This window comes from Haliotis rubra, unplaced genomic scaffold (assembly GCF_003918875.1).
Source record: "Haliotis rubra isolate DU_JTF1 unplaced genomic scaffold, ASM391887v1 Scf1138, whole genome shotgun sequence".
In the NCBI taxonomy this organism is placed as follows: Eukaryota; Metazoa; Mollusca; class Gastropoda; order Lepetellida; family Haliotidae; genus Haliotis; species Haliotis rubra.
The window spans coordinates 1-13931 of NW_025765046.1; the positions used below are offsets into that span (position 1 = coordinate 1).

The 13931-nt window shown below is 38.7% G+C and overlaps 1 protein-coding gene and 1 long non-coding RNA gene across 7 annotated transcripts in view; both read right to left on the bottom strand.

Annotated features, from left to right (window-relative positions):
- Positions 1-812: 812 nt before the first annotated feature.
- Positions 813-4477, bottom strand: LOC124292428. Its single transcript, XR_006902450.1, has 3 exons — positions 4369-4477; positions 1027-1030; positions 813-852 (listed from the first exon to the last, which is right to left on the bottom strand). It is a non-coding gene; the product is annotated as an uncharacterized LOC124292428 (long non-coding RNA).
- Positions 4478-7710: 3233 nt separating this feature from the next.
- Positions 7711-13931, bottom strand: part of LOC124292435 (calpain-3-like) — a 76800-nt gene continuing 70579 nt past the window's right edge. For all 6 annotated transcript variants that reach the window (XM_046729532.1, XM_046729524.1, XM_046729556.1 and 3 more), the window contains 3 exons: positions 9415-9510; positions 8567-8664; positions 7711-8340 (listed from right to left, as the gene is read on the bottom strand). In XM_046729532.1, the coding sequence (XP_046585488.1) occupies positions 8152-8340; positions 8567-8664; positions 9415-9510 (383 nt within the window). In that variant the 3' untranslated portion in view covers positions 7711-8151. The remainder of the gene's footprint in view (positions 8341-8566; positions 8665-9414; positions 9511-13931) is intronic.

The window sequence follows — 13931 nt, forward strand, 5'->3', positions numbered from 1 at the left end:
AGCACGACAAGCTGAATTTCACCTCACCTCCACCTACACTCAATTATCGCATCTGCTGTAACAATGCAGTAGCAGTGTAAAATAACATACAACAAATGACATATGAATGAACATCGAAAGCAGCTCCAATGTGTGGCCAATCCACTCCAAATGTTCTGAACTTTTAAATTACTAAATGGCTGCTGTTTCGAACTGCTTTACAATTAAGTAGCTGGCCCCTTTATAGCCGAAAATAAATGTTTACTTTCGGACGAAAGGAGTCCTGACGATGATGAGACAGTAGTCACCACCACCGTCAAGCGAGAGCAGGATGAGACACACTACGCTAAAAATGCAGCGGCGCAGATTCCAGTTTCTGAACTCACCCCAAGCCGTTTACATCCTGGTTCCTCCTTCCAGGCAGGTCGCGAAGGAAACAGAGACTATCTGGCCCAGGTGTATTCACCTTTATCCACCGTCTGACTCTGGGTGGCGGTAATCGCCTGCTATCAAGTTTTGAAACTTATTGTGTTTCGCATATTGCAGATGAAGCACCATAATCCACCCCGACCCATCCCCGCACTCCCTTTGTATGTTCAACTTCTACTTGCCACTCTACCCGTGAAGGGTCGGGTTAGAATATTGATCTTTCAGTAAATACATGCTTGTCGTAAGAGGCTAATAACGGGATCGGGTGCTGAAGCTCGCATAGTTTGGTTGGCCATGTCATTGGTTCCCCAATTGCGCAGGATCGATGCCTCAAGGCTGTTGATCACTGGATTGTCTTGGTCAAGACTCGATTATTTCTAGACCGCCGCCATATAGCTGGAATATTGCTGAGTGCGTATGTAAAAATTAAACCTTCACTCACTCCTCCTCCAATCACGTTGTATAAAAAGCCCTTATGATTTCAAGTTGTATACGGTACTCTGTATAATCCGACATCTGAATTATCCGACAGTCTGTGAATTCTGACATATTTTTGGGGTCCCGGCAGCGTTCTTCTATATTATCATCATTAAACATTGAATTATCCGACATCTGTACATTCCTAATTCAGACACCATTTTCTGGTCCCAATGACACTATCAATCTGTACAATCCGACATCCTCTCTCCATCCTGGACTAAATTAGCCAATCAACCTGTCAATGGCCGGTTGACAGCTAACATCCAGTTACTGGTAATCTCTTTGGTCCAGGCACTTGCTAACTGGGAGGTAATTAGCAGTGTAAGAACGCCTGTAACTTGGTTTTTACAAGCTGAGTGGCCAATGGGAGGACCTAGGTATGTTTTGTCAAGCATAGGATGAATGGGCAGAGAAAAGGGATCTATTAATTTGGTGAGATCAAATATCAAAGTGTGAACATGATTGTGATAGTAGTACGTGTTTGTATATTGTACTGAAGATAATAAATCCAATGATATACACAATATATTATACTTTTAGGACTGTATTCAAGGCTTGCTTCTAAATTATTTTCAGGACGCTTTTTTTGTTAAGAACCCGTGCAAAAGCATGTCGCCACTTACCAGAGATGTAATTTTTTTTTTTTTCAGACATTTTTGCTCAAATCTACGTCTCCGATATTTATCGATAATCGATTGCTATTGAGTTAACGATTATCGATCTTCATTATCTATATCGACAGTCAGGTCTGGTGATCAATGACTTAGCCAATAGCAATGGCACTCAATGTCGCCTGTACATGTCAATAAAGAATTTGTTTTTCCCTTTTTGACCAAGAAAATAGCTATTAAGCATTAATTTCATGATATAAGCCAGTTTCTATGGTACTGTTTGCAAAATATTCAAGCAAGGAGGGTGATCGAAAAAAATAACAGCATAACGAAACGGAAAATGTAACAGATTTTGCTAGGAAAAAATGAAACAAAAGAAACACTTCTTCAGTTGTTTGTTTTATTTTTTATATCAAAGTATAACAAAACAATTACAAGCACATTTTTTGTTACTTTTATTTGTTACTTTTTTCCTGTTTCGTATTTTCCTGTTACTCTTTTTCCTACATTCAGCAAGGAGACATTGAACTACCCGATACTCTGTATAATTCGACATTTTTTCCCGGTCCCAGTGTGTGTTGGATTATACAGAGTCCACTGTAAATGCCTTTTATGATTTAACGTAGTATAAATCACCTTACTCGCCCTTATGGATTGTCTAGATAACGAAAACTTTGCTTCACGTTGTATTGCTGATCTGATGACGTTGTATTGTATTCAAGATTAAACAAATTAAGTGACGACCAAAGGAAACTCGACAAACTTGTTTTCAAAAACACAAACAACAGATACAAGAAGTAAAATGTATTGCAAATGTCTCAACGAAATTCACATAAATCCAGACATTCATATAACGACCGATACTGGCATGGCGCTAGCCGGGATTGATGTAGGGTGGCAGAAGTAAGCTTTCAACGTAACGAAAAATGACCACATACATCTAAAAAATGGCGCCGGTTCATTGACACATTAATAGCTCCTGATATTACACGCAATGAACCAAGAAAAGTAAGTCTTCTGAAAACGTCACATGGGATACGTGAAAATTCTTCTTGGAGGACCGGGATCAGTTCTTGGAGGACCTGGATCAGTTCTTGTCGGTTAGCTGGATGATGTTGTTTACTGTCGTACACGACTATCCGTACCATCACAAACGTATTTCAAAAGGGACAAATTTGTGTAGCGCAGGCCAAGGCAAGACCTTGACATTGTGGGCTGCAAGGAAGCTCGGGCTGTATGGGATCTGGGGTTGTGATGCGGATGAAATTGTTCTAGGAACGGTAAGAGGAGTTGATGAAGAATGTGTCCCATGTAACGCTGTAGGATGACAAGTGATGTTCTCATCTGCCCACAAATTCCTCCTCCCCCCACAACAGCCCCTCCACCACATACCACGACCTCCTATACGCACCATGCCGCCATTTGTTGTCCCTTTCGGTGTTAAACACGCAGTCTTTGTCAGGTCAGAATCGCATTTAATCCATGTAGACGATCCTCTGCCAGTTACGTCGCTGCCAGTCTCTGCCGACGCACTATCTATAGCTGTAATCCCCGAGTCCTAAGTCTCCTGGTCACTGTCTGTCGCCTTACCATATGCCCAAAGGCATTTGCCGCTTATGACGAAACTGTAAGGAAGAATTCCGGAGATCAGAAAATACACCAATCTGATGTCTACCCTGTCTGTCTGTAACAGGTTAGTTACAACAAAACTGGATAATCCGACAGTTCCATCCATGTTGGCATGGGCGCCTCTGGGTGTCTGTCGTGTGTTTTGTTCAGAATGAGTGTCCCATGTCTTCGGTATAACATAACTTTTACCCAGTTTCTACAAGAAAAAGTGCCCTGAATGTGTATCACTAACAGCGTAGAGTATTGTTGTATTTGGACGATACGGTTTGCATTGATTTATTTTGAACTTGTTCTTAAATTTCCTCAGTTTGGTAATACATGTAGTTCCTTTGGTCGTCAGTTAATTCTGTAGAAATCCTTCGTAAAAAATATCTGGCAGCCAGTTCACATTCTATTGATAATGTTGGTTTTTCTCAAAAGATCACTCGAAATTTTGGTACCTATTACATATCGGCTGTTTTTCAGGGTATTTGAAACCACATTTGCTCGACAGGTTCCTCATTCCAACCGAAGACACGACACATAGTCATGTGTCGTATTCTAAGTGATGTTTTCTATTTAGATGCCGACCTACTGCTGGATTGTCCTGATCATATGTGTAGACTGTAACTAGCAATAATACACACAATAATACACACGTGTACATGACGCACCTGTAAATACAAAACGTTATGGGGCAGTAGGGTAGGTTTGATGGGGTAATTGGGTTCTCTCGTCACGCCCAAGGAACGTACTAGATTCCAAACAATGTTTTATTCTTTCAGCGAAGTAGCCGACAACACAGACATAGTCTTGGAGCAGTAACGGCACCATTACTCCCGGAGCAACCCCATGACAGATGGATGATGTTAAATGTGGCAGTGTCCACATCTTACGTGACTCAGAGAGTGAGTGAGTGAGTGCACTTTGACGCCGCTTTGAACCGAATCCAAGGTATATCACGGCTTGTCAGAGTACGTTGGCCAGCTCGACGTGATGCTGGTCTTAAACGTGTACTACTTTACTTAAGCCCACAAGCACGGGCGTGGTGCTGAAGAACCGAATAGGGACTAAAACCCATGTTCCTAGTTTTCTGGTGTGCTCAGGGGACAACAGGAAATCCAACAGATTAATATGGCGTAATGACTCTATAAGGATGTCAAGGAAGAAACAACTTGATTTTATAACAATAGATTTTTACAAGGAAGATACATTTTATGGATGTCAACTTCTTCTTTACGAGGAACACAACGTTACGGACTCTCCTTCCTTATGCTTGTCTTCTAAATGCCATTCAAAGACCTAATAGATTTTCAATACATAACACAGAAAAATATGTTTCCCGAATAATACCTAAGCATGATGATCAGAGGGTGTCCTGGGAAGAAAATGTTTTGCGAAAACAAAATTTTCACTTCCTCCTTTCAAAGATAAACACAAACTCTTTGTATGACATTTACATATATGAGTATAGATGCTAATGCTTATTGAAACTGTAGCAATGTTTCCGTATACATTTTCATACCAATCTCAATAAATGTATACACAAAGTGGATAAGTAAGCAACCATGTAAAGGATACATTTGCAGTATGGGCGATATCTCACCTGTCTATACAACTTGCATCAAGCAACTGGATCACTTCAAATACATTCTGGGGCTTTGGGGTAGCCTAATGGTTAAAGCGTCTACTCGTCACGCTGAAGACCGGGGTTCCATTCTCCACATGGGTACAATGTAGGAAGCCCATTTCTGGTGTCCTCCGCCGTGATATTGCTGGGATTTTTCTAAAAGCTGCATACTCACTCACTCAATCAATCAAATTCATCCTGTATGTGTACTAATACGTGTTCCATAGCTACACAGTAGTGTAAGATATGACCAAGAAATATTCAGTATAGATTTTACTTACAATGTTACAGTCAGAATTAGGCTTAGGAGCGTTTTGTTTCTGACATTAACAGTGATGTCATGCAGATGTGACATTTAGCAGCTTAATCCACCTTCTTCGCATATTTCTTAATGCTTCAATGTTTTATGCTTAATATTCTTTTACTAATATGGATGCAAGAGTTACGTTTTTGGGTCTTTCATTCGAATCTTCTTGTCCAACAGAGTTTTGGCCTCTGATCCTGTTACCTTTGGAAAATAACTTATTTTTCTTTTAACCAAGATGGCCTCCTCATTGGCCATGTTGAGATTCTAATATTTGATCCACTGAACAGCCCCTTCATAGTCGGAGACATTACAGTAACAAAACGTTTTTGGACGACGCTGAGCAAATTTCGACAGCTTAAAGGGGCTTTAGAGCTGAAACTGTGATCACTTTACCAAAACGTATGCTGCATACATGTGTACTACCAATCAGTCATCTGGCTGCATGTATTTTACTTGCATAGATTAGCTCCATCTTAAAGTATGACTTATGCTTAATATGTTTTGTGTAGTATACTTTTAGTTAATCTCAGCTTAAATCGGACAAAGGCTGCGCTTCCTTCGCCATTTGCTGTTGTTATCCAACTCATACTGCAAAGCTAGAATCGACAAAAGCAGTTTCATAAGAACGAAATATTAATCATAAGAAACACGAGTCCATTTTACAATTCCGACTGTATAATCCCTATTTGAACGTATTTCTGAATCTATTCAAAAATTGTGATCAGGTATTTACAAAGACATAAGCGTATCCTGGCCCAGCAGTGGCGACCTTTACAAACATATGCAAAGGCAAGACAATTATTCAACCCAAACAAGCTAAAAATCAAACTAGGATACCCTATCTGACATAGCTACATATGCTCCATATGTCCTTCATAAGTGTTTTCATGCTTTGTTGAGCATTTATTGCTTAATTCTGATAACAGAACTATTTTAGACATTCCTTTAGAGTTATAACCCTTGAAGATCCGGGGTAGAATTGGTCTTTAGCAGGCATGCTTGTCGTAAAAGGCGACTAACGTGATCAGTTGGTCAGGCTCACCGACTTGGTTGACACATGTCACCATGTCCCCATTGCGTAGATCGATGCTCATGTTGTTAATCACTGGAATATTTGGTCCACATTCGATTGTTTTCAGACCGCCGCCATAGACCTGGAATATTGCTAAGGTGCGAAGTAACAAACCAACCAACCAACTTTCATTGTTACGTTTTAAATTCCATTCCTATTAAAAATTCCCCACTTGTTGAATGAGCAATTGCAATATTCATGTTAAAGTGTAATGCGTGTGACTTTGTAATACTTGCTGTAGATATTCACATTGTCTGATACCCAACTGCTTTGTATGCGGATGACAACAAGCAGGATGTGTGTCACTCGGAGGAAAGGCCGTGAGACCGGACATGATTGTATTATTCCTCGTCGTGTATATTTGTATCTAATGTGTACTAAAATCTACGGATGTGATGCTGATGTTTCCATTGATTATTTTTAGAGCCCATCCTGTGAGTCACATATGACGAAACATGACAGACAATGAATGCAGGACTGTTTCATGAACATTGTTGATTTATTCTCTGAATATACGTTTGAAAGTCGATTTTGGACTAGAAGTCCAGAATTGAGCAACTATATATGCATGCTTATATGCTTACAACTAAAAAGCAAATAACCAAGATAATAATTATAAAACCCTGCCCATTCCAAACTCACAAAGTAAAATATCCCATCAAACATCAATCATTGGGAACGAGGGACACTTTAAGAAACTAATGCTATTCAAAGACATATGCCAGCCATTCGCAGAGACCAATGCCAACTTAAAATTGTAAAACGTCATTTATGTGTCAGTTACAAGAAATCAAGAAAATCATTTTAATCATCGAGAGATACACAACTATATACCACTGAAACTTGAACAGCTTGTATTTAATTGATCAAATTCATTCGAAATAAATTTTATCAGGAAATGGTTTAATTCGCACTGCTATAAGCATAACATTTTATGCATGCTATGGGAAATAATATAGTCAATAATTATGAGAGGCACACTATCACAATGAGGGTAATACATTTGTCAAACCGACCCACAAGTGTTGATGGTTATAATGATTTCGTATAGCAGAAACGATGTAGTTAAAAATGCAATCTAAGCATTTTGAATGAATATCCAAAATTGACATCAACATTGAAGAACAAAATTAATGGGTCAGACAGGACTAAAATGGCATTTTATAGTTTTCCCCACATATTTCATGTTCATTTTCAGGAAAGAATGAGGGAGCGCTTAGTGATGGACTCGCATACCACTGATTCTAACGGGTAATGAATTTAACAGTGGTAGCCTTTATATATTACCTGTCACCGAGTGTGACCACGAAGACAGCACCTTTATATTTTTTTAATTATATATTTTGACAGTCAATTGACAATACTGAGTGTACTGGTGTTTGGGGCTTTCAAGGTGTAACGTTATATTCTTAAAGGAAATTAGTGGTGAATGTTGATATAATGTCCTTTAAGAATATTTAACCTGGGATGTAACTGACCCGATTTATGCCAAAGGCGATCAGGGTGATGACATTTTGTGAGCTTAACAAGTGATATAAACTGTAATAGAAATTATAATTAACGAATTATATATTCCATTTTAGAGTTAGCTTCCTCTCTCAAGTAATCATTATCATGTCATTGAAGGCATTTTGAGGAATGTTCTTGACAATACGTTGTGATCAATGTTTAGGAATGTTTTCAATTAACTGATGACCAACAATAGACAAGAGAAGAAACCACAGGCTGAACATTTCTAATTCAAATATTGAGAAGTGTGTTTTATAGAAGTGAAATACATAGAAGTAAGTGCTCGGTATCGGCCCTGGTGCCTTGTCTCTTGAAACACTTTAAATTATATGTATTATAAATATATAAATTATGAAGTATGACATGTCGTGCTATCACCGCAGCCAACTTGGACAATGAAATTATATCTCCTATGTTAACAAAACTAATTTGATACGTCATATACTGTAACCAACTCTTATCTGAAATGTAGCGACACTTCGGTGTACAGTCCATCACTACTTACTAGGGATGTACTCATGGACACTTAATACTTGTCTGCATGAATGGGACAGGGTGAGAACACCCGTACAAGGAACTCCTTGCTGGTTCCATGTTTTCTGGAAGGACGGAGAATGTACGTCCCAGGTGACAGGTTATAGCGGAAAACACGCTGGAGTTCAGCAGAGCGTCGTGGCTTTCCCTCAATGTCTGGAATACGTGTACGATCGTCCCCCTGCAATGGAGCGATGGTTTCGACAATGAAATACACTTTAACATCATGTGTGCTGCATGAACAATTCCTGTAATACAAACAGTTAATGATCATTAAGTGTGAAATATAAACTGATCAGACTATTGAGTTTTACTCTGCACAACAAGCGGACGATGGTTAGGTACTGAAGCATTGACGAAACCTCGTCACCCTACTTCGTTTTAAAGGACCAGCGCTTCTCACTCACGGTTAATACGCCACAGCCGATCTTGCTGAAGCTGTCGTGCCGGAGTTCATCCTGTATGACTTGAACTACGACAGGGACAGTTCCTTCCGGTGTGAGGCCTGACAGTATAGACGTTTACGGTCAGAAAAACAGTTACCCGTCCTCGATTATCTAACAATTATCCCCAATCAAGTAGTAGAAATAATTTCCCAACACATAACATTTTCATAACATTTTTTAAGGTTGGTTTCGCAGTTGTGTATGAAACACACTTTCATCAACACAACTTCTTAGTCTCTTGAAAATATTTCCCTACTGTTGGAAAATTAAATGCTATTAAAACGCGGTAACCAATAAATATCCTGTAGCAACACAGACCAAACTATTTCTGGACATATTCTTGAAAGATGTTTTTATAAATTATAAAAATACAAACTATTATGCCAGAATTCCTATGTTATTACACTGAAGAAAACAGTTCCAGCAAGAAGTACTCAAAATGTATTGAGATTTCCCTCGAACGAGACCGATACTTTGAATGTAAATCTATGATAATTCCACAGGTAGGAGAGTGACATTGATTTGTGGCTGAGTTCAAGGTCACCTGCGAGATTCTGCGTGTGGAGATAGAAATTGTGACGTCACTTCCGGAACGAAGCTTTATGTATGAAAAATGTCAAATTGTCGAAAACGCTCAGTGCCACGAATATTATTGTTTTACATATTCTGTCCTTAACCTAACTGACACGAGCTCCTTGTGTCTTTTTGAACCGTCCAAAAACACAACATTGCATAAAACATTTATCGTTTGTTGAGACTTTGAAACATAACAATGACATCAGAGTAAGAGAATTAATTAACACTACAACCTCTATACTTGTCGGAAAACTCCGGCTTCTTGCAGATGTTTGGGACGATGACTGTCACTTCCGTTCCCCACTCTCCAAATATCCTGAGCACATAGTCTGACAAAAAGGAAGAAACATTTGATAAATTGGGCACTTTTAAACACGAAAACAACTCAAAGAGGATTCTAACCTGCTGCCTTTGACTTATAGTCATACACGTATTGTACTAAATCATTAAACAAAGTTGTTTTATTGATTGCTTAGTGATATGGGATTGCAGTTTCTAAATGATCGAATCGATCCAGTGATAGATATTGTGAGCAAAGATCCACTCTGCCACGGCCATTCTGAGCAACGATGACGCCGTTAAGCCAAATTACCCACTCAAAACATCTGCTCTGGTAAGTCACCTCCAAATACTCAGATACAAATCTTGTGTAAATGCAAAAATAAAATCAAGGATATTATAACTTCTAATTTTAAATTATGAATACCATATGAATAAATATAACAATCCCATTAACATATTTCCGATAAAAGAGATGAATTCAAGTTGATTAGAGCATGACTTATGAAAGACTGATCCACAAGATATCAATCACTGCTTATAGTAATGAAATCGCACAACTGTAGGAGTGAGTGAGTGAGTATTGTTTAACGCCACTTGAAGCAATATTCCAGCAACATCACAGAACACCAGAAATGGGCATCACACGTTGTACCCATGTGATGAATCGGACCCGGGCCTTAGGGGTGACGAGCAAATGCTTCAACCACTAGGCTACCCCACCACCCCTCGAATGTAGGAATATATTGTTTTTGCAGCTGTGTAGCCTCTTAGAGTTTCGTATTTATATGAAAGTATGAAATTGATACATCGTACAGTATAAGGCAATATAATTGACCAGATAGAATTGTAGGTGATTCCAAAAGTGTTTTCTTATCTTTGAAAGTGAAATCTATACACACGATGAGACAATCTAGTGATTTATGTTCTGAACAATTATCCACGCCAATGGGATACAATTACACACAAAAAACGAAATTACCCAGTTTAATCACATAATCCAAATGACCGTTTAACCAAACCCGCGATCTTCATGGAGCTGGTTGTGTGAGCGAGTTAGGTTTTATGTCGCTTATATCAATATTGCAAAATTATCGGGCAAAACCAGGAATCGACTTCACACATTGTGCTCACGAGGGGAATCGAAATGGTGACGGGTAGACACGTTTACCAACACTTCTTCCCCACCACCCTTCGTTGCATTCATGTAGTCGGAAATATATGACGTGTCTGAAATAATTGGTCAAATGTTTCACGACATAATCAGTTAAGTAACCGCAAGCGTATGGATGGCAGTGGACCCACCTGCCCATATCAGGATCTACAACAACCCATGCCGTGAATAGAGGAACACTTTTTATTTACAAAACAATTTGCTTGTCAAATGAATGTCATCAAATCCATGTTGGATAGGTCGATGGTCAAGATGTCAATTATTGGACATATTGCTGATTGTTGTACACAGGGGGGTATGGCATAAGTCTACCATTTTGTTTCTCACACCTGTGTGATCTAGTTAAACACCTGGATGACCTCTTTAGAATCTGGTTTGGCAATATAAGGTCTCCAAACAGTGTTTGAAAAATTCATTCTCAACTGAATCTTTGAAGTGAATGTATCCTCCGAGAAAACCATTCCAGACTCTTGATTCTACTGGTTCTGTTTGCACATAGTAAATAGAAGCAGTTCACCATGATATTCTCAGGAAGAATCACTGTGGACTAGTGACAGCTATACAATTTGTAGATAATGTGGTCAACAAACTGGTACAATTTGAAGTCATAACGTACTTCATGAAGGCTGATATTATTGAAAAAACTCAAACCTCCTTTGACAGTGCTGCAGAATTATTGTGTACCCTACCTAGACGTGGGCTCCAAGCTTACGTCCTGTTCTGCAAAGCATTGAAGAAAGTTGAGAGAAAGAAACCTTGAAATGGCTGAGTCTTGAGACACTGACCCTACTGACAAGTAGTTGACCCTGTCACAGGATCTCCGTTGTCATCTGGATCTTGGTGAACATGTGTTCGTGACAGCCTAGTCTTGGGATAATGTACTGAATATTCACATCAGGAAGTATGATGTATATTTTAGTGTGAGAAGTTATCCTACTCGAAGTGGCAGTGTACTCACCTTGCAAACACTGGCTGGAACTACCGAGTGTGTTCTAGCAAATAGAAGATCTCATGAAGTCTGGTCCCTCAGGTTCTTCTGCATATGTGGGGGCTAACATGTATGCTACATTGGAGCAGCATGGTGTGGATCTCAGACAATGGGGAAAAGATCAAAGACAAAGTCGTACCTACTTCCAAGAGTATCTTCTTGTGTCTAGACCAGTAAAGAATATTGAGAGACTGTTGTGATGTGATGACAGATTTTGTGCCCGAACTAAAAGACATGGTTCCCTGTCTCTTTCAGGAAGATCAGATCATCAAAATCAGATTGGAACTTTAATGTGCTCCTTCTGTATCCCTAATGACAATGCATGTTGGAGTGACTGACCATTTGTTTTGTGGATGGAAGTCCAAGACAATTTGCTTTGGTGATCATACACTTGTAAGTATTTTACAAGAGATTGCACCAGCCAAGCAAAAAACGTCTTGGGACATGTGTGAAAGCCTTTACTCACAAAGTGTGGGACACTGTCAGCCTTCATGTTATGACTAAGGCGTTAATGGCTAAATTTTCTCAGAACAATGACTTGAAACATGTATTGACTGAATCCTACCAAAGCAGTAAGCTGACGTAGCCCTTTGGTAACAGATGGGAAATAGGAAACTATGTAGCTCATCCTGATATTAATCAACCTTAGAAATGGCTGGGGGAAAACCTTTATGTCCGTGAAAGGTTGTTGTTGTAAATATTGTACCTTGCTTTTTATACCTGAATAAAACATTGAACATTGAATGTCATTTGAGATCTGTTTCCTGTAAATAGTTTAGTCTTTGAATCTTCTCGTTATTTGGAGTCATGGCTCCCTGGGAAGAGTACATGAATAAGATCCATTACGATCCAGACCATTCTGGTAGTGATGTTGTTAAGGTCAAAGCTCCATTAAGACTGTGGAAATCTATATAGAAGGGCACACGGTCAATCCAGCTTCATTTATCTGTGGACCGGTGCAGTGGCCGTTTTCATCTTGAATATTCCCCAAAATGAAATCTGTTTGTGCATGATACAGAAAAATAGACTCGATGCAATATGTTACAAGCCAAAGGTCAACTTGATCCCTATTACTCTGTTGTAGGAGGTGGTCAAAGAACAGGTATGCTGTCTGTAGATAGAATGCTGGAACTGTATGGTCCTGAATTGCCTAATATCTTGGAAGAACAAAAGAGAAAAGAAGAACAAGGACAGCCTTCTTCTTCTTACAAAGAACCTAAAACCTAAAATCAACTTTCTCAAAATCAACTGGGTCTCAAAAGGAAGACATACGGTAGTAAGTACAAGACACGAATAATATATTTCATGAATTGTTTTCAAAACTGTACAAAAATAAATTTTGGGTGGAAGACTTGACTGAAGATGACGATGCAGACATGATATCTGATACAGAGAGGGAACAGGAGGAGGAAGAGGGGGAATGAGACATTGTTATTCACAAACGATATAGAGTAGATTTTGGGAATGCTCCTATCCTAATGTCTACTGATGGAAACAGATCTTATAAATATTACATGAAATTTGCATATCTTTCTTGTTTGTTTATCATATGATGTATATCTATTGTTGGAAGACTGATATTAATCAACTGTTAATTGTACAACTGAGTAAAGATCATTAATTTTTTTTATAACTGATAAATAATCTATTGGCAATTCCTGCCTTAACCATATTTCACTGAATCCAATGCCTGTCAAAATACATTTAACCGGATATACCCAATGCTGTTCATCACAAGTCTCCACCTCCTCATACAAGATACTCTAAACAACCCCATAAAATACTGTTACCAGTCACAAAAAGCTTACACCAGTAGTTAATCATATAATACTCCTTGTGGAATTAATATTTAACGTCACATCGGCAATATTTCAGCCATATCGTGACGGGCGTTGATTTTTAAAAAAAAATCAAAGTAAAAAGATTCAGGAACGAGAGAGAGAGCAACCTGATATTATTGTAAATGGAGTGAGTGAGTGAGTAATAATTTATCGTTACACCAGCAATATTTCAGCCATATCGTGATGAAAACATTTAATTGTTATCGAAGGACAGTAAAACCAACTAGAATATCACAATATAAAGACATAAAACTAGCATATATCTCTAAAATAGGATTTCAGATTAGGACAATACAATATAAAAAAGACTCAGGATCCCCAACAACTGAAGGTAGACCACCCCTCTAAGGACCATGTATTGTAAATGGAAAACAGGGGCTTTCTACCTTGATCAATCAACTGCCACTAGGCCTTTAAATCGGTTATTATAATCAAAATGATTATTGATTAGCACCAGGAAGGTTTAAA